Source organism: Photinus pyralis, unplaced genomic scaffold (assembly GCF_008802855.1).
Source record: "Photinus pyralis isolate 1611_PpyrPB1 unplaced genomic scaffold, Ppyr1.3 Ppyr1.4_LG10, whole genome shotgun sequence".
Classification (NCBI taxonomy): domain Eukaryota; kingdom Metazoa; phylum Arthropoda; class Insecta; order Coleoptera; family Lampyridae; genus Photinus; species Photinus pyralis.
Genome location: NW_022170250.1, coordinates 2,144,662 through 2,163,742, shown reverse-complemented (window position 1 = coordinate 2,163,742; position 19,081 = coordinate 2,144,662). Strand labels below are relative to the sequence as shown.

Sequence of the window (19,081 nt, the reverse complement as noted above, 5' to 3'; positions counted from 1 at the left end):
TTTTTTTCCACGTGTCTCAACCTGTTACCTTACCTTTCATTATTTTACATTCAACTCTTCCTTTGCATTTCTATCTCCTAATCTTTAAATCTTAGAACCTTTAATGATTCCTTAAGGATCTTGCCTTGATGAATCGTTTAAATTCATTCACTAAGGTCTTTTCAGGCTTTTTAAACATATGCGCATTGATTATACACTAAAACTGTTAAAGACGCTCTAGAGTTTTCTGCAATATCCTATGGTTCGAGCCTTTTTAAGAATCAGTTCTTCAAGAACATCTAAAATGCTTTTAGTCTTTAAGGGCCTTCAAGAGGTGCAAGGATGTTCAAAGTCTTCTTGGAATTTTTTAAGAACCTTTAAGAGAATTACAGTTTTAAATAGCCATAGTCATTCGAAGTGTAAATACATGTACACCCTGTAGATAGATTATGATTCTATATCATTATTTATAAGTTTCATTTTATTAAGAGGGCATTACAAAAATAATACATATTTACAGCACCTACACCTGCGCACATTATCCGAGTACAAGTTTTATTAATATCGTCACTATATTGACCAATATTAACGGAACTGAAACGAAAATCGTCACGTGTGAACAACGTACCGAAACTACTTACTCCTAGCCACTGTTCGTATGGAATATACTAAATTTAATATCTGCCCTTTGACGGTCGGATGCTCACCGAATCCCTGCACGTTTGGGCTTTTGGAGCTCCAGCCGACTACAAGAAAATACCAAGTCAAATTTTTAGGTTATGTTCACATGTCTAGACTGACTTTTAACTAAAAACCTCTCCTCGTGCAATACGCAAACGGCATTTAGGCATAATAAGGACGCTTCGAATAAGTTCCATAAGGTAATGGCCATTATTTAACTAATTCTAATCGAAATTGAACTGTATGCAAACAGAGCCACAGAGTACATCTGCTGACGGCGTCACGTTAAACACGTTGCTAACCCTGGACAAAAGAACTAATAGGATAACGGGCGCATTCCACACGTTCCGATTGTTGCCTACTTTTTTATACTTGTTTAGGATCACATTTACTATTTTAGGGGCGGGGAAGAATTTCTTTACCGCAGAGGGTACCGCGTGTCGTCAGACAGCAAGTCCGATTGATACCAGTAAGCCATATTTACCACCCGCACTTCCAGACTGTAATAAAACGAACTTTTTCCATTTGCTGCAAGGGAATTGCTTTATCTATGCTACCCGTGTTTTTGTAAAAGTGGCAACCTTGCGATTATGACATCTAAACTATGAATAGTTCAAATGCACCTTTAAAATGCATTACATCTACGCATAACATAACCTCACAGTTTCAATTTAATTTCGCAATGTTAGTGTCGTGTTTGAAAAATGTTAGCAATAAGTTTAAACCAGTGCTTAAGTTATATTCACAAACGCATGTTTTACGTACACGTTATAAACAAAATAATCGAACTTTTACCCAAATTGCTTCCCTACACACATCCTCACCGTCTCTGGCAATTTACCGAGATACTGAAAATGTGTACGCCTACAATATCATACAGTCACTTCCAACCACCAAAAACGTGCCTGTGTTCTCGATAACAAACAGTATCGACAATCTATACGACTTTGATAACCGATTAAACCAAAACTGGCGAACGAAAACCGCCTCGGAAATTGTGGATTGCTTCAAGAGCGTCTTGAATTACTGCACGGAGCACGACATAAACCTGGCGGATCCCCGTTTCGATAAGCTAGTGGACGGTTTGATGGATAACATCCAGCACCTCACCGATTCGAACTTGTGCGATCTGTTCCACTGCCTAATCCGGCTGCCGGTTTGCGACTCGTACGCGGCCCGCAACTATCACGACGTCTGGAGCGCGCTCGACGACGTCTGCTGCTGGAAGCTGAACAACTGGCCGCTGGAAACGACGTTCGTCTTCGCCGACTACTGGTACCGGCTTAATTTGGGTACGTTACCAACTCGCATACGGGGCCCCCCGCCTGTAAGACTGACGTTTTAGGTAAACTGAGCGATTTCTTGTATAACGTTATTGATCGCATGTCTCGCCGGGTGGCGTCGTTGTCGAAAGACGAGCTGATGCGCCTCTATTTCTTTTTAAAAATTCACAAACGGCACAAGCTCACCTTCGAGATTCGACACGCGACGCTCGATTACGTTGGCGATTTGAGCGTCGACGAGATCGCGCTGGTCTCGATGGTGCACGTGAAACTAGACACGAAGCTTAAGCTCGATTTGATGGCGACGACTTTTGTCGCCAAACTCAAGGAGGAAGCTCGAACCGTGCCAGAGTACTGCGTTCGAAACATTGTGCAAGTAAGTTGCTATTTCTTCAGTCTTATAAGGGGGGTTTCCTACTCATTTCCAAAGCATTTCGTCGGAAGTCGCCGACGTGAAGATCAGTCAAATTTGGGAGTTTGGGCGAATTCATTGAAAATCTGTTAAAATCACCCGTTTAGCTCAGAAAGGGTGCTACCTTGTCGGTCCCTGCTCGGGCGCCATTTACTCGTTTCTTAGTCGCCAGTTCTTAAAACAGTTTCGACGACTTATAGGTAGAGTGGGCAAGTACACGACGCACTTCATCGAACGAATAATCACATCCGGTGATATCCTGACCAAATCGCAGTTGGTCCGACTGTTTTTCTTCATAAACATTTGCCGTCGAAGTTTCAATTACGATTTCGACGGTGCGATCGAGCAGTACATCGGCGAGCTGTCGGTCGACGAAATGGCGGTGATCGCGATGGGCTGCTTTAAAAGTCAAAGGCCGATCCACCTAACGTACATCCTAAAGCAAATGATGGAAACGTTAAAAGCGGAAAGGGCGAGCGCCCACGAGATTACTGCGACGGCCGTATTGAAAGTACGGGTACTGGCGCGATGTTGTTGATGCAGTCGGCTTGTTTTCAGGTGCTGCGCTACTCGTCCAGCGTGCTGCTCGTCGATCAGCTGATGGATTTGCTCGATCACCTGGTGTCGGAGGTCGATCGACTGTCGAATACGGCGTGTACGCATATAGCTTTGTTGGGGACGACGCTGCAGTTCTTCCACGAGGAGTCGTTGCAGAGGGTCGCCGAAAAGGTGTTGCGGGATCTTAGTAACACTGAGGCCGTGCGCGTGAAGGACATCGAGAGGCTTCTGCTCGCCTTGACCATGTTCCATTATACCCCAAAAACCGAACGCGATATTTTCCAAGCGATTTTGGAGGAGGTGGATCGTCCCGAACGCCGCTTGGAGTTCATGAAGTTTCCGCGGTCTCTGGCGTGCGTGTTAAACTTTTTGAGCATAAAGAAGATGTACTTGCACGAGCTTATGAGCAAGATTTTAGACAGAGAGTACATTCTCGAGCTGTATGGTGAGTAAACCTCTGGAAGTCCACATTTGACGGCTCTTTCAAGGCAAATCCCCAAAGAAACTACCTAGAGAGATCTTTTCGCTTGACGTTTGCATAGACGTTGAGTGTCCCGACTACGTCGGCAACCGTCTAGATCCCACGTACAGGCGCAAAGCCGCCAAATGGTTGGTGGAGTACACGCCAACACTGGATCAGTTTAAAAAGTTGACGGCAGCTGACCGATTCGTGTTGGACGTCACCGACGCCGTAGCGAAAATGGTTAACGGCAATCACAATCTGCACGCCGACCACATTCTGCCCAACTTCGCCAAATCAGGTTTGTACAGGTGCAAGTCACTCGTCGCTATTCTTGTAGACATTATCATTTGTAGGGACGGTGATCGCTTCGTGACACCATCTGGATTTGACGCCTACCAACTGGGCGATCTGATGCGTCCGCCCTCTAAAGATCTGACCTGGTACGCAATCGTCCCTGTCAACTGGAACGCGTGCATACGAGACACCAACAAACCTCTAGGACTTATACACATGAAGACTCGACTGCTAAAGAGTTTAGGTTACGAACCCATACTGGTAAGTCGGGTCAAATAGTGGCAGTTGTACGTGTTGAGGTCTTTTAGGTTATCTGGAATGAGTTTATGCCATTAAAAGCACAAGAGAAGGTGAGCTATATTGAGGATAAGATTTGTAAATAAAGATTTTGAAATAGTACAACCTCTATCATTCCTCCTTGGGTGCCTTCAACCCTGATTGGGTATGAATCGAAATTGCCTTGAGCAAAAATTGAAGGCCCCACCTATCCCTGCCTGACTCGTCGCCTTCTCGCTAGTCGGCAGCAAACAAAAAAAAGAATTTATCTCACTCGTTGCATTTCTTTTCTCCTGATACTACAACCTTTAAAAGAAAGACGCGTATCAGTAGAACATAATACGTGTTACTTCCTTTTGCGTTTCTGGATTCTTCATTTCGTGCTGCACCCATCAAAGTCCGTGCTCGGGCGCCATATGTTAATGCGACGAACAGTATAATTGAAAAAAAAAAGATTTAATTGACACAAAAAATACAATTTATATGTTTTTGTTCTCTTCATTGCATATCATGTATATGCGTGTGTCTGTGGGAAATAAAGACTATTATTATTATTATAGGTAACCCCTGTGGGTTCGGGGATAGAATAGGCCCACTCCCGCCCTGGAGATTGTAAAAGGCGATCAATGGGCACTAAAGGTGACAAGTCCAACCACCTTTAGTACTTATACCTCCCCACTTTACTTTCCAACTGTATTATTATTATCTTTTTTGACTCGCTCATGGTGGTTATTATGAAAATTTGAATTTACAAAGTAAACGGTGGACACGGGTATACGTGGGTAAACAAACACGAAATTACGCATAGTATATGTAACGATATATTTTTTCCATTACGAAGAACCCATTATTATTGTTCATGGTATAATCATACTTGTTGGAGAACCCCCGTAACATCCACGAGCAGTTTGATAGGGCTCCACATTTTTATTAACTCAGTCATTCGTTATTAATTGGTTTCTACACCCTCTCGTGGATTAGAGGTAGGTGTGATTGGGATTTAGAGATGGGTGTTTTATGTAGTACTTTTAGAGGGGGTTTCTTGGCTACCCCCGCAGAAAAATATCAGTCGCTAATTTTGGACCCAATTACTTTGTAGTCATCCGGTTGTGACAACGGTTGACGATAGAAGGCAGTTAGAGGTCGGAGATTATTTTTATTACCCTGTATTATTAACAAATCCGAGTTATCGAAGATCTTGTGACATAAACTCGGAGCAGTTGCCAATGAAATTTTCACTGGCAAAACAATTCATGTCCCACTTCGGTCCCATAACAGAAGTGATTTCATTCATATTTTCTTCTCACTTCGCTTCTCACTGACTCGTATGCTCCTAGCAGCGTAACTCCATTTGGACTTTGGCGATAATTATGATTTCAGATTCTTTAAGACCAGTGTACTCGTCCATACCTCGCACATCTGTAGCTAAACTTTCTACAAAGAAACAATCCATTAGCTTCTTGACCGTGGCCAGGTCTTAGTAGAAGGCGGGCACCTATCGGCCATCTTGGATTTTATTCGCGGGGTCAGTCAAGGTCAATTAAATTTATTCGCTGGGTCGCCCACCTGAGCGAAATTTGGAATTTGATTAATTATTTAAAGATTGGTACGATTTTGACCCTATTGACATTTGATTTAATTGATGACGTCATCAATTAAATTAATACAAGGTTAATCCGCAGGTCGATTAATTCGCGGTTTTGATTAATTTAATTTGGTGGTTCGATTAATTTAATTAGCTGTACAATACAGGCATAATGAATAATTACATACATGTAATTGCTCTTTCATTGAAGGAAAAATGTCTGCAAAGATATGGCGGTAAATTTAAAATTGATTCATCTCTTTTTTACACATAAAAACAAGGCCAAACGGCGGGAAATTCAAAAATTTCCCACCTGAGCGAGAGGGTTTTAGGGGGGATAATTTGATTCCTTCTGGGAATTTCTTTGAATTTGCACTTTGATTTGATTAATTAAAGATTGGTGCGATTTTGAGCTTATTGGCATTTAATTTGATTGATGATGTCATCAATTAAATTGATTATAAGATCAATCTCCAGGCCGATTAATTTAATTCGCGGATTAATCCATTTAATTCGCGGTTCGACTAATTTAATTTGCGACCGATTAATTTAATTCGCTGTACAATAATTACACCATGTATAATGAATAATAAATTACACACATGTAATTGCCCTTTAATTTCTAATTATTTAATTCGCGGATTAACCCATTTGATTCACGGTTCGACTAATTGAATTCGCGGTATAATAATTACACACATTTAATTGCCCTTTAATTGAAGGCAAAATGGCTGAAAAAATGGTCGCAAATTTGAAATTTGTCCATCTTTTTTTCACATAAAAACAAAATGGAGGCCAACGGCGGGAAATTCAAAAATCGCCCACGAGGGCGAGGGTATTTTCGGGGGGATAATTTGATTCATTCTAGAAATTTCTTTGAATTTGGACTTTAATTTGATTAATTAATTAAAGATTGAGCTTATTGACATTTGATTTAATTGTTGACGTCATTGATATTGTAATTATAATTAAATTAATCGACCAATACGTCTCACAAACAGTGAGAGGGTAGGTAAAAAGGGCGTAAAAAGGTGCCCAGAAATGTGAAGCTCCTGTAAAAACCAGTTGAATTGGGTTACATGTTGAGCATTAATTTCGCATTTGATTTGATTCAGGAACCAACCATGTTTCAGGCTTACTTTGACTCAATTAGTAGAACTTTGGGTTATCCCCAGTAATTCCGCAATGTGGAAATGTCAAAAATGTATTCTTGTAACTTGGGGATTTAACAGCAAACAGAAGCTTGAATTAATTGTTTTTAAACTTTTTACCGGTAGTCGTTTTGTTCATAATTTCAATTAATAACGTAGGTGCACGAATGTGATTAATAAAGTAGCCACTCTAAATCTAGCGCAATTGATCGTTTTCCACCTTGGATCCCAACGCTTTCGTAGTATCAACTTATTTAACCGCGAACATTTTAATCCAATAATGCCCTGAAACGAAAAAATGTTCGCTTACGTATTTGTACGGTAGCGCTCCGCAATATTCACGGATATCAGCCGTCCGATCGCCTCTTTCACCACGCCACGTAACATAATATTGTTTCGCTTTTAAAGTTCAATCACGAATTAATATTAAGCGATGTAAAATTTGGCTCCCACAACTAACGTGGGTTCGGCTAAGAATCCCGCTCTCCCACCAAATCTTTTCTCGAATATAAGTTCGGTTCCCTTTCATTATAAAGTGGTACACGTATACACATTTCTGTACCACCAAATTTGTAAATTTAACAAAAATTGTTTAAAGTTGAATGCGATCTCCTGGTACAGGAGACTTAGGGGAGGGGGCGTTGTAATGGGACGGGGAGGGCGTCATGAAAGGAGCGTAAAAAATGTGAATGAATAAATATATGATGGAAATCTGAAATAGTTAACAGGGTGGGGATGAGGAAGAGAGTGAAAGGGGCGTGACGTCAGCGTTTATCGTATTGCCTTTTTTGGCCATCTTGTGGTATGGTAGATCATTTTGATAATTAAACAAAATATGAGCTTACTTGATAACCAGAGTGTTATCTACGTTAAATATTAACCCACATGACTACGTTATAAAATTGCCATATGTTCACTTAGTGATAGAGTTCCGAATATGACGCTCGCTACCGTTTGCCTTCTCCTCTTGGGGATTTGGGGTGAGTTTAGGAGTGAACCTGATATCCGATCCGACGCATTTTGTAGGTCATTCGGTCGAAAGCGCATTTGCAAATGGTAGGGTGGTCGGAGGCTCCACCGCGCCCGATAGGGCCTACCCTTATCAAATCTCGATACGGCTGCAGGATTGGGGACACATTTGTGGGGGGTCGATTATTAACGACGGACATGTGCTGACAGCTGCTCATTGTGTTTCGGGGTATGTGGTCTGTCATTTTCACCCGTTTCAAAGTGCGCTTCCAGTGAGAATGTCAAGGATATGACCGTAGTTGCCGGGACTAACAGGTTGATTGACAGCCAGCAGACCAACTACACCGTTCGTGAGGCCATCATCCACGAAGACTTTCAACTCTTCCTGATGAATGACGACATAGCCATACTGAAACTGAACGAAAAGATCATATTCAATGACAGAATTCAACCTGTAGGACTAACCGAAGTGTATCCACCACCGGGTACTAACTGCACGCTGACGGGCTGGGGCTCTACAGTGTATCCGTGGACTGAATTTCCCGATCAATTACAACACATTCGCTTGAAAACCATTTCTCTCGAAGAATGCAAGCGAAAGTTGCCACTAAACGCTTTGCCGGTTGGACAGGAGCAAATCTGCACGCTTACCAAAACTGGAGAGGGTGCTTGCGGAGGTGACTCCGGAGGACCACTTGTGGACAACGCTAGCGGTGGACAAATCGGGGTAATTTCGTGGGGGTATTCGTGCGCTTTAGGGTGGCCGGATATTTACACGAACGTTTATGCGTATCGAGGCTGGATAGGTGAACGTAGCGGTGGAGAAGCGGTCGAGTCAACAACCAGAAACGCACCATTTTGATAATCTTCGTCTTAAAGAAGTTCATAAATGATTTAACTTTTTATTCAACTTAGCTCTTGCCGTCATTAAAATCGCGCAGACAAGATGTATGCGTATGAAATTGTCGCTATCCGTCTCCCTCTTTTTATTGTTGCTTCGCTATTTATGCTAAGCCAAAACGGAACCAACGGAATTTTCGCGACCTTTAAATGCACTGTTACCCTGATACAATTTTTTAAATGGAGATTGTACCATGATTACATAAAAGGAGATTACATACAACCTTCTCACCTATTATGTACCCCTAATACAAATGGCCATTTTTACAAAATTGATATATAGAAAAATTACTTATTTTTCATAACTCAACGTGGCTGGTCTCTATACGTGTACAATTTTGAGCGTGCGTAACTGAATTGAAATCGAACGAAAACACACAAAGTCGGTTTAATTTACGGCAAGTCCGCATAACGTAAGAAATTATTTATTCGTAACCTATCTCTGACAATTGAAGGTTAAAATTTCGTAAGAATCAAAGTGCTTCTGTTGTCCATTATGCGGTATCCACAACCCTTTGTAAATCTCCCAGTAACTGAAAACTCTTCCGATTATAGTCGCTCCTTCGTGCATTACCCGTCCGATGTGTATGATTTGATTGGCTTCCGAACCGCCGTTTACTAATGGACAGTCGGCTTTAAACAAGTGCTCGTTTCCAATCTTGCTCACCACCCACCTAAACATATGCTGGTCCACGCTGCAGAGTATCTACAAGGACGATCAAAATTTCGGCCGGAATGCAACGGTAGGCGCTCACCTTGACATCTTTGTCGGTCTGTATCGTCTTGCCCTGCGACGAGGAGACCGCGAAAGTTGATCCTGGAGTTATGGTTGCCGGCAACAGTCCGTAATCTTTCAGGTAGATCTGGCCAATGTATGTGAGAAGTTCATCCTTGTCACTGCCGCCGGGGAATGCGTCGGCTGGTATTTTTCCGTCGTACTCTCTCCAGTAGTAACCTTAAATGTAACATTTTAAACTAAGCGCTTAATTTGAGGCCAATACCTGGGGGTGCCGCGTTGAACTCGTACGGTTTGAAAGGAACACAGTTTACGATGCCAACAAGAAGTAAAATCCCCGCACTTAGTATCATTGCTTTGCTTGATTCAAATGAGGTTGAAAGCATTAGCTGGTAAACTAAATGGCATTATGTCATCGTGGTGCAAGAGCCGGTCCAAATTGTGAAAAAGGACAACAAGGTCGCAAGGTCGCCTATAGATAAATCTCGAGTTAATCGTCCGATATAATATTTAATTGGTTAATTTTGCAATCATTTATCAAACTAAGAAAAAAAACATACAGCGACCTTTGTCAGGAGTGTCACCGACACAAGAATAGGATATGCGTCTTTTTGAGTTGAAGTCCATTTGGTATAATGGTATAATAAGAATAAGGTTCTGCTGGATTGCCAGGGCGAGCATCCTTCGACATTATGATAATCGGGGAATAGGTCTCACAGTAGGCGAATCGATAGCTGCCACTCTCCTTGACTCCTTCAGAGGAAGCTCCTTGACGACGACGTCCCGGGCGACGAATACCATTCGTCAGCCCCACGACTGAGCCGTTGACATCATACCCCACAACTCTAACACTTTTCTTCTTTTGACACGTTTTTGTCTTTGTCCGAGCACTCCACTCGCTTGTGTCCAACTCTCTCGCAATTGTAGCACTTCTGCTTGTTGTTATGTGCCAACGCACTACGAATAGGAGGCAACGAAAAGGCGGACGAGCTGGCTTTGGCCATATTAGGCTCAGTAAGACTCGCTGAAAATACAAAATGGTCTTTTAAAAAGAACAGCTGACAACGAGGGTGGGACGACTATTAAAATGCAACTGGTCGCTCCCCAAAAAATGATCGGAGATCCTTCGTCATGGCTCATCCGGAAGACACTTGGGCTTGACTAAGACCTGAAAGGTCTGGATAAATACAAAAAGGACGCACAGAACTGGCGCACGGCCTGTGCAAGTAGAATTGGGCCTGTGACGAAAAGGAAAGGACCAATGCGACAGTACAATGTAGAATCTCCATCGATATTGCAAGTCCGTTTCCAGGAACACAGAATGGAATCAAATACATCTTAGTAGCGACGGATAGAAGCCTGCGTTCTTCCAAATCACAATTGCGGACGTGGTGAAGGAGATTTTTAGCAGATTTGGAGTCCCATTAGAATTACACTCCGAGCATAATAACCAATAGAAAACCCGTATTTTTGTCACGTGCTCGGCTGCGTTTTTTGTATCACTTGTTATCGCCAGACTTACTTTAGTTCAAGTTTACTATAAAGCGGTACATGTGGAAATTTCGCAATGTTTAACAAAACACAAATTCGAACCCATTTTTTTGAAACCGCAAAGTGACGACCTCTTACACACTCCCGCAAATATATATATATATATATATATATATATATATATATATAATTGTTGACTCGGCGAATTAATCCAATATTTTATTTATTTGGATCAAATTAATGAAAATCTGAAAGAATTAAATTAACCCGCGAATTAATCCACCAATTTTATTTAATTAGACCAACTTAATTAAACTCTCAATTAAATAATTACATTCGCGAATCAAAGCGCAATACCGCGAGTCAATTTAATTCACCCTGATTTACCACCCGAATTAAATTAATTCTGCGAATTAATCCACCAATTTTAATTGGATCAAAATAAATTCAGATCTCAAGGAAATAGTTAAAATAATTAATTTAATTAGATCCGCGAATCATAGCCCAAAACCGCGAATCAATTCAATTGACCTTGATTGACTCCGCAGATTAATCCAGTAATTTCTTTTAATTGGATCAAATTAAATAAAATCTCAAGGAAATAATTAAATTTATTCAATTTAATTCGCGAATTAAAGCACAAAACCTAGAATGAATTTAATTGACTTTGAGGGGCCCCGCGAATTAAATTAATTTCGAGTATTAATTCACCAATTTTAATTGGACTAAATGAATGAAAATTTCAAGGAAATAGGTAAAATAATTTCATTAATTCCTCGATTCAAAGCGCAAAACTGCAAAATCGGTTTAACTGACCTTGCTATTTATTTCACCAATTTTATTCAATTAAATCAATTCAATTACAAAAAAATAATTAAATTAATTTAATTAAATCCTCGAATCATAGCCCAAAACCGCGAATCAATTCAATTAACCTTGATTGACTCCGCAGATTCATCCACCAATTTCTGTTAATTGGGTCAAATTAAATAAAATCTCAAGGAAATAATTACATTTATTCAATTTAATTCGCGAATCAAAGCGCAAAATCAGTTTAATTGACATTGCGATTTATTTCTCCAATTTTATTTAATTGGACCAATTTAATTACAAAAAAATAACTAAACCAATTTAATTAAATCCCTGAATCAAAGCTCAAAACCGTCAATCAATTCAATTGACCTTAATTAACTCCGCAGATTCATTCAGTAATTTCTTTTAATTGGATCAAATTAAATAAATTCTCAAGGAATTAATTAAATTAATTCAATTTAATTCGCGAATCAAAGCGCAAAACCGAGAATGAATTTAATTGACTTTGATTGACCCCGCGAATTAAATTAATTCCGCGTATTAATTCACCAAGTTTAATTGGACCAAATTAATTAAAATCTCAAGGAAATAGTTAAAATAACTTCATTAATTCCGCGATTCAAAGCCCAAAACTGCAAAATCAGTTTAATTGACCTTGCGATTTATTTCACCAATTTTATTGATTTGGACCAATTCAATTACAAAAAAATAATTAAAGTATTTTAATTAAATCCGCGAATCATAGCCCACAACCGCGAATCAAATCAATTGACCTTGATTGACTCCGCAGATTCATCCACCAATTTCTTTTAATTGGATCAAATTAAATAAAATCTCAAGCAATTAATTAAATTAATTCAATTTAATTCGCGAATCAAAGTGCAAAACCGAGAATGAATTTAATTGACTTTGACTCACCCCGCGAATTAAATTAATTCCGCGTATTAATTCACCAATTTTAATGGGACCAAATGAATTAAAATCTCAAGGAAATAGTTAAAATAATTTCATTAATTCCGCGATTCAAAGCGCAAAACTGCAAAATCAGTTTAATTGATCTTGCGATTTATTTCACCAATTTTATTTAATTGGACCAATTTAATTACAAAAAAATAACTAAACTAATTTAATTAAATCCGCGAATCAATTCAATTGTTCTTGATTGACTCCGCAGATTAATCCAGCAATTTCTTTTAATTGGATCAAATTAAATAAAATCTCAAGGAAATAATTAAATTAATTCAATTTAATTCGCGAATCAAAGCGCAAAACCGAGAATGAATTTAATTGACTTTTATTGACCCCGCGAATTAAATTAATTCCACGGATCAAGCCTCCAATTTTATTTAATTAGGCCAAATTAATGAAAATCTCGAAGAAATAATTAGATTGTTTTAATTAACTCCGCGAATGAAAATGTAAATCCGCGAATTAATCCACCAATATTATTTAATTAGACGCAATTAATTAAAATCTCAAAGAAATAATTACAATAATTTAATTTAATCCGCGAATCAAAGCAGAAAACCTCCAATCAATTCAATTGGCGCTGCTTGACACTGCGAATTAAATTAATTTCGCGAATTAATCCACCAATGTTATTTAATTGGACCAAATTAATTAAACTCTCAATTACATAATTACATTATAAAAACGTTATTTTGCGTTATTCAGTATAGGCAAAATTACGTTTTTGACAGATAACCTGCACGTTAAGTTTAACGTTATAGTGTCTAGCGGTCTATAACGTGAGATTACGCGAAATTAATAGCTTTTACGTTACGATTGCTGATGAGTTGGGTCCGTTTCTAGACTGACGCTGGGAGCAGGCTACGCTGAGTGTTCTGGCACAACTTGCAGGAATCTGCTAATGTCGCTTTCTGGCTGATTGCTTTTAATAAACGCAGGATTGGGAAAGGAGATGTACTTGATTGCTCATTTTGTAGGCGCATGTTTTAAAGATATAAGAAAGTGGGGATTAGGCGGACTGATCATTTCAAAATTTTACTAAATCTTGATTTTTAGTAGGAGTTCTTTGAAAATATAAATGGCGTCCAATATTTCCAAAGTTGGACGACTAAATGGTAGTTTTGTCTTCTTTATCTTTTAAATTTTGAACAATACCGTGAACGCTGCATTATTGTAAATGGGGTTAGGGGAAGTCAGTCTCTATTCTTTAATTTCAATATTAAATAATGAAAGTTTTCTAACTGAGTCAAATTTTGTTATTTAAGGGGGTTCTTGGTGTCAATAAGTAGTACCTATTGTAACATTTATTAGAAAAATATCAAAAATTACTACATTAATATCACATTTAAAAACTTGGGCTCAAAAGAACGACTGCGAGTTAAATATTTATTTGGCCAGTACTCGATCAATCCACAACTTATACTTGGCAACATCAGAGAAGACCATGTAGTTGTTGACGTCGCAGGATTTCGTGCTTGTATCGACCAGAGCCGCTGAGACAATACCTCGAAGCATCCACCTCCCTTTCCGCTTGACGACAAAACCGCCACCACTATCACCGGTACACACGCCGCTGCCATTGCGAGCACCTGTAACGTTCCTGAAATTAATGGCGCCCACACGCCACGTATCGCTCACTTACCCGCGCAGAACGTTCTGTTCGACGTCAACTTTATAAATCGCTCATCGGAACGGAGACAGTCTTCTTGGGACACGACGGGCATGCTGATCTCCCTCGGTTGGGCGACGTACTGGCTGAAAAACTCGTCGCGTCCCCAGCCGACGACCGTCCCCTCGCTGCCGACGATGGTCTCCTCCGTCTCGCTCCACAGACACACCGGCCTGATCTTCTCGGTGAACTCGACCGGCTTGTACATCACCAAGATCGCAACGTCTCCGTCCGACGGTCTCCTGTAGTCGGGATGGACGAAGATCTCCTTAAGGTCGCGTATCTCCGACCTGACCGCCCACGCCCTGATGTTGTGCTTGCCGAGGACCAAGATTACGTTTTCCTTCGGCATGTTCTCCGTTTTGTCCCGGCGCACGCAGTGCGCGGCCGTTATCACGTGCTCGTTGGAGATGAGGTTGCCGGAGCACTTGAACTTGTACTCGCCGGTCTCCATATGATGAAACATGGCGACGAGCCACGGGTACTGACCCTCGGACGTCGGCGCTCCGTGCACGACGAGAGCCTGGGTGTCATCCTCCACCGTGCCGCACTCGAACACTTCAGAGTGGCGGTTGTGCAGAATTACCGTTGGAGTTTCAGTTGTCGTCGTTGAGGGGTCCGTCGGAGGGCGAGGAACAGGTCGTTGATAATCGACGGTTTCGTGCTCTTGGTGTTTGTGAAACGCAAAAGGCGGTCGTACCGTGGTAGGTCGCGTGGTCACACGCATGCGTTGGTACGATACTGGCATCGAAACGAAATCGAAGGCTGTCAAAAAAGTGCCCTCCCCTGTAAAAGAGAAAAATTTTATGAAATATGGTTCGGGGGGGACTGTGGCGGTACCTACCCGGTGCAGGATTATAGGCGCAATATACGTGTTGATTGAACACAACGCTGGTAACTTCAGGTACATGATCGGACATCGGGAAACTGACGTAGTACATCAAATCGGATCCGGTTTGCAGATCGCTGTTTGTCGTTACTCTTCTTATGACTAAATTCTAAAAAAAAAGTTCAATAAACAAACAGAGTATAATTGGGCGATTGGTTGCGCAAATTGAATTGTGTTTGGTCTCAATCTTAACGTCGATGTCGAAGTGATAAGGTTGGGAATGAAATCCTATACTTGTGTCTGCTCCTTCGTTCACCTGAGGATTTAAGATCTTAGTACCGAGCCCACATCAAAAGATACATTATAGTTATTTAGTAGATCGGTTTCTAAATTGTTTCTTGATTTCTAATTTTCTCGAATTTTCGTTATCGTGACCACTTTTGAAGTAGTTCGACACAATTGAATTAAAAGCAAAGAAGTTAACACTTTCCCTATAACGCTTTACTACCCTCATGGTATTATGGAAATGGAAATAGAACTGTTTTATCAGCGGTTGAGGGTATAGACCCCCAGAGCCCATGGCCACACTTTCTTCCACAAAACCCTTAGCTTCCGAAAATATCATGGTGGGTTTTGGGAAGAAAACATCAGACCCTCTCCTGCCAAGAAGTAGGGCAGAGAACGTAGAACCGGAGGGTAACAATCCCCCCCCCCCCCCCCCCAGCAAAGGAAGATTGAGTGCAAATTATATTAAAAGCATAGAAGAACTCTATAACCTTAGCAATAAAATTGTTGTATCGTTGGAAGGGGGGGGGGGGGGGGGTCCACACCCTCTTGACCCACCGGTGCTACGTACGTTCTCTGCACTACTTCTTGGAAGGAGAGTCTGATGCCTTTCTCCCAAAACCTACCACAATATTATTGTAGAGAGAGTGATACCTAGGTGAAATGCAATACGCCCCACTTTTGGATAATTTTGCCGCAATGGTCATTAAATCTTCCTTTGTTTCCAAACCCCCCAGGCCCCCGGTGATCCGTTCTCTGCACTACTTTTTGGATGAGAGGATCTGATGTTATTTTCCCAAAACCTAACATGAGATTCTAGTAGGTCAAACGTTTTAAGGAAGAGAGTGATTATACCTGACCTGGGGGGCTCTGCAACCCCCCCCCCCTCCAACCGATTATATAACTGCTCTATTTCCATTTCCATACAACCTTGAGCGTAGTAAAGGGCTATAGGGAAAGGATTATCGAGTCCTTCTTTGCTTTTAGATAATTTTCAAGCAATGGTCATTTAATCTTCCTCTGCTGGGGGGTTTTCCATACCCCCACCCCCCCCCCCGGTGCTCCGTTCTCTGTACTACTTCTTGGGTCGAGAGGATCTGATGTTTTTTTCCCAAAACCTAACATATGAGATTCTTGTAGGTCGAACGTTTTAAGGAAGATAGTGATTATACCTGACCTGGGGGGTCTGCAATCCCCCCCCCCCCCTCTCCAACCGATTATATAACTGCTCTATTGCCATTTCCATACTTCCATGAGGGTAGTAAAGGGCTATAGGGAAAGGATTGTGGAGTCCTTCTTTGCTTTTAGATAATTTTCCCGCAATTGTTATTCAATCTTTCTTTGCTGGGGGGTATTCCATACCCCCACACCCTCCGGTGCTCCGTTCTCTGCACTACTTCTCGGGACGAGAGGATCTGATGTTTTTTCCCAAAACCTAACATATGAGATACTTGTAGGTCGAACGTTTTAAGGAAGATAGTGATTATACCTGACCTGGTGGGTCTGCAACCCCCCCCCCCTCAAACCGATTATATAACTGCTCTATTGCCATTTCCATACTACCATGAGGACAGTAAAGGGCTATAGGAAAAGGATTATCGAGTCCTGTGCTTTTAGATAATTTTCAAACAATGGTCACTTAATCTTCCTTTGCTGGGGGGTTTTCCATACCACCCAGGCCCCCCCCCCCCCCGTGCTCGGTTCTCTGCAGTACTTCTTGGGACAAGAGGATCTGATGGTTTTTTCCCAAAACCTAACATGAGATTCTTGTAGGTCGAACGTTTTAAGGAAGAGAGTGATTATACCTGACCTGGGGGGTCTGCAATACCCCCCCCCCCCTCCAACCGATTATATAACTGTTCTATTGCCATTTCCATACTACCATGAGGGTAGTAAAGGGCTATAAGGAAAGGATTATCGAGTCTTTCTTCTTTTAGATAATTTTTCCGCAATTGTTATTCAATCTTTCTTTGCTGGGAGGTATTCCACACCCCCCGGTGCTCGGTTCTCTGCAGTACTTCTTGGGGCGAGAGGATATGATGTTTTTTCCCCTAAACCTATCATGAGATTCTTGTAGGTCGAACGTTTTAAGGAAGAGAGTGATTATACCTGACCTGGTGGGTCGCAATACCCCCCCCCCTTCCCTCCAACCGATTATATAACTGTTCTATTGCCATTTCCATACTCCCATGAGGGTAGTAAAGGGCTACAGGGAAAGGATTATCCAGTCCTTCTTTGCTTTTAGATCATTTTCAAGCAATGGTCCTTTAATCTTCCTCTTCTGGGGGGGGGGGGTCCATACCCCCCAGACCCCCCCGGTGCTCGGTTCTCTGCAGTACTTCTTGGGATGAGAGGATATGATGTTTTTTACCCAAAACCTATTATGAGATTTCTGTAGGTCCAACGTTTTAAGGAAAAGAATGATTATACCTGACCTGGGTGGTCTGCAATACCCCCTCCCCCCCTCTCCAACCGATTATATAACTGTTCTATTGCCATTTCCATACTACCATGAGGGTAGTAAAGGGCTATAGGGAAAGGATTATCGAGCCCTTCTTTGCTTTTAGATAATTTTCAAGCAATGGTCATTTAATCTTCCCTTGCTGGGGGGTTTTGCATACCCCCCAGTGCTCGGTTCTCTGCAGTACTTCTTGTGTCTAATGTTTTTTCCCCAAAACCTTACATGAGATTCTTGTAGGTCAAACGTTTTAAGGAAGAGAGTGCTTATAGCTGACTTGAGGTATTCTAACCCCCTTTCTTCCACAAACACTTAGCCTAAAAGAATATCATGGCAGGTTTTGGGAAAAAGGCATCAAATTATCTCCTCCCAGTGAACGCAGCACCGGTGGACTACCTCCACAGCAAAGGAAGATTGAGTGACCATTTCTGGAAAATTATATTAACAGCAAACAATGATCCGATAATCCGTTCGCTAGACCTCTTTATTACCCTCATGGCAGTTTTCTGGCGATGGGAATAGAGCTGTCGTATTACATGCTGCGGGTATTGATTGGGGTGTATCTCAAATTCATTACTTCTCGATTTTGTTACTTTTTCATCTTGTCGAATTTTCGATTTAGTGCTTCCTTAGTAATTTTTCTACTTCTCAATTATCGGATTTCTTTTCTCTACTCCTCTAATCCCAGTTTTCGTGAAAGTTGCAACTTTTGAAGATGTTTACGGAGTTGATTGGTGTCCATAAAAAATTAAACAAATGCATGAATAATGAACGCTACTACCCCTAAATTTGACTTGTATTGATATTCTCTCAAGGATACAATCTACGCTTAAAAATTATCCCCATTCCCATTTCAATAGCCAATGAAGATGTTGGTTGTGGTGTTTCTGAGAAAGGGTAGAAGCATAGCGCATAATGTGCGCACATTTAAGTCGGCACAATTAAATGGCGAAATGGTCGATCTTCGCGTGTAAGTTGACCTGTACTATATTAAAAAGTATGTAGAGACCTAGTTCCAATATGGCGATCATTACATAATCAATAGAAATCCGTCTTACCTGATTAGTAAAAGCAGGAATGCTCATATTCAATTCGACTCGATAAGTTCCAGAATGATCATTTTCAAAAGTCATCACCCCATATACTTCACCGAAGTCACCGTCACTCGCATATCTGAAGACTTCAGGGCACCGACTAAAAGGTATCGGCAACCTAACCCCGACGCTCACGTGCAGAAGCACAATCAAAGTTAAAAGCACCAAAGGCATCACGCAGCTCGA

The 19,081-nt window shown here is 41.2% G+C and overlaps 5 protein-coding genes across 7 annotated transcripts; 2 read left to right on the top strand and 3 right to left on the bottom strand.

The window, feature by feature from the left end:
* Positions 1 to 418: 418 nt before the first annotated feature.
* On the bottom strand, positions 419 to 958 carry LOC116161008 (immediate early response 3-interacting protein 1). Its single transcript, XM_031474182.1, has 3 exons — positions 781 to 958; positions 621 to 725; positions 419 to 573 (listed from the first exon to the last, which is right to left on the bottom strand). The coding sequence occupies exons 1-3, from the start codon at positions 869 to 871 to the stop codon at positions 518 to 520; spliced, it is 252 nt and encodes an 83-aa protein (XP_031330042.1). The 5' UTR covers positions 872 to 958; the 3' UTR covers positions 419 to 517.
* Positions 959 to 1,311: 353 nt separating this feature from the next.
* Positions 1,312 to 4,066, top strand: LOC116161005 (FAST kinase domain-containing protein 5, mitochondrial). Of its 3 annotated transcripts, none has more exons than XM_031474178.1 (6): positions 1,312 to 1,952; positions 2,556 to 2,866; positions 2,914 to 3,358; positions 3,402 to 3,674; positions 3,714 to 3,931; positions 3,979 to 4,066. In XM_031474178.1, the coding sequence occupies exons 1-6, from the start codon at positions 1,343 to 1,345 to the stop codon at positions 4,051 to 4,053; spliced, it is 1,932 nt and encodes a 643-aa protein (XP_031330038.1). In that variant the 5' UTR covers positions 1,312 to 1,342; the 3' UTR covers positions 4,054 to 4,066. The 3 variants fall into 3 exon arrangements, with proteins under 3 accessions (XP_031330038.1, XP_031330037.1, XP_031330039.1); XM_031474177.1 differs by lacking the exon at positions 2,556 to 2,866 and adding an exon at positions 2,006 to 2,319; XM_031474179.1 differs by lacking the exons at positions 2,556 to 2,866; positions 3,979 to 4,066 and adding an exon at positions 2,006 to 2,319 and having other exon boundaries at positions 3,730 to 3,899.
* Positions 4,067 to 7,528: 3,462 nt separating this feature from the next.
* On the top strand, positions 7,529 to 8,598 carry LOC116162233 (chymotrypsin-1-like). Its single transcript, XM_031475788.1, has 3 exons — positions 7,529 to 7,662; positions 7,709 to 7,880; positions 7,925 to 8,598. The coding sequence occupies exons 1-3, from the start codon at positions 7,620 to 7,622 to the stop codon at positions 8,511 to 8,513; spliced, it is 804 nt and encodes a 267-aa protein (XP_031331648.1). The 5' UTR covers positions 7,529 to 7,619; the 3' UTR covers positions 8,514 to 8,598.
* A 336-nt stretch (positions 8,599 to 8,934) lies between these two features.
* On the bottom strand, positions 8,935 to 9,735 carry LOC116162234. Its single transcript, XM_031475789.1, has 3 exons — positions 9,553 to 9,735; positions 9,307 to 9,506; positions 8,935 to 9,257 (listed from the first exon to the last, which is right to left on the bottom strand). Exons 1-3 carry the CDS (start codon positions 9,671 to 9,673, stop codon positions 8,988 to 8,990), a joined length of 591 nt encoding a protein of 196 aa, XP_031331649.1. The 5' UTR covers positions 9,674 to 9,735; the 3' UTR covers positions 8,935 to 8,987.
* A 4,701-nt stretch (positions 9,736 to 14,436) lies between these two features.
* On the bottom strand, positions 14,437 to 19,069 carry LOC116161425. The gene is made up of 4 exons (XM_031474761.1): positions 18,860 to 19,069; positions 15,074 to 15,227; positions 14,551 to 15,015; positions 14,437 to 14,471 (listed from the first exon to the last, which is right to left on the bottom strand). The coding sequence occupies exons 1-4, from the start codon at positions 19,067 to 19,069 to the stop codon at positions 14,437 to 14,439; spliced, it is 864 nt and encodes a 287-aa protein (XP_031330621.1).
* Between the last annotated feature and the right edge of the window lie 12 nt (positions 19,070 to 19,081).

Bases quoted from the DNA above. Each gene is read 5' to 3' on its own strand.
- LOC116161008 (XM_031474182.1), bottom strand. From the start codon at position 871: ATGGCCATTACCTTATGGAACTTATTCGAAGCGTCCTTATTATGCCTA. The intron at 726-780 runs GTCAGTCTAGAC...ATTTTCTTGTAG, and splicing joins GGAGAGGTTTTTAGTTAAAA to TCGGCTGGAGCTCCAAAAGC. The intron at 574-620 runs GTAAGTAGTTTC...TTTTCGTTTCAG, and splicing joins CATACGAACAGTGGCTAGGA to TTCCGTTAATATTGGTCAAT.
- LOC116161005 (XM_031474177.1), top strand. From the start codon at position 1,343: ATGTTAGTGTCGTGTTTGAAAAATGTTAGCAATAAGTTTAAACCAGTG. The intron at 1,953-2,005 runs GTACGTTACCAA...CTGACGTTTTAG, and splicing joins CTGGTACCGGCTTAATTTGG to GTAAACTGAGCGATTTCTTG. The intron at 3,359-3,401 runs GTGAGTAAACCT...GGCTCTTTCAAG, and splicing joins GTACATTCTCGAGCTGTATG to GCAAATCCCCAAAGAAACTA.
- LOC116162233 (XM_031475788.1), top strand. From the start codon at position 7,620: ATGACGCTCGCTACCGTTTGCCTTCTCCTCTTGGGGATTTGGG. The intron at 7,663-7,708 runs GTGAGTTTAGGA...CGCATTTTGTAG, and splicing joins TCTCCTCTTGGGGATTTGGG to GTCATTCGGTCGAAAGCGCA. The intron at 7,881-7,924 runs GTATGTGGTCTG...GTGCGCTTCCAG, and splicing joins GCTGCTCATTGTGTTTCGGG to TGAGAATGTCAAGGATATGA.
- LOC116162234 (XM_031475789.1), bottom strand. From the start codon at position 9,673: ATGCTTTCAACCTCATTTGAATCAAGCAAAGCAATGATACTAAGTGCG. The intron at 9,507-9,552 runs GTATTGGCCTCA...GTTACATTTAAG, and splicing joins GTTCAACGCGGCACCCCCAG to GTTACTACTGGAGAGAGTAC. The intron at 9,258-9,306 runs GTGAGCGCCTAC...TCGTCCTTGTAG, and splicing joins AGACCGACAAAGATGTCAAG to ATACTCTGCAGCGTGGACCA.
- LOC116161425 (XM_031474761.1), bottom strand. From the start codon at position 19,069: ATGCCTTTGGTGCTTTTAACTTTGATTGTGCTTCTGCACGTGAGCGTC. The intron at 15,228-18,859 runs GTAAGACGGATT...CTTTTTTTTTAG, and splicing joins TTCCTGCTTTTACTAATCAG to AATTTAGTCATAAGAAGAGT. The intron at 15,016-15,073 runs GTAGGTACCGCC...TCTCTTTTACAG, and splicing joins CGCCTATAATCCTGCACCGG to GGGAGGGCACTTTTTTGACA.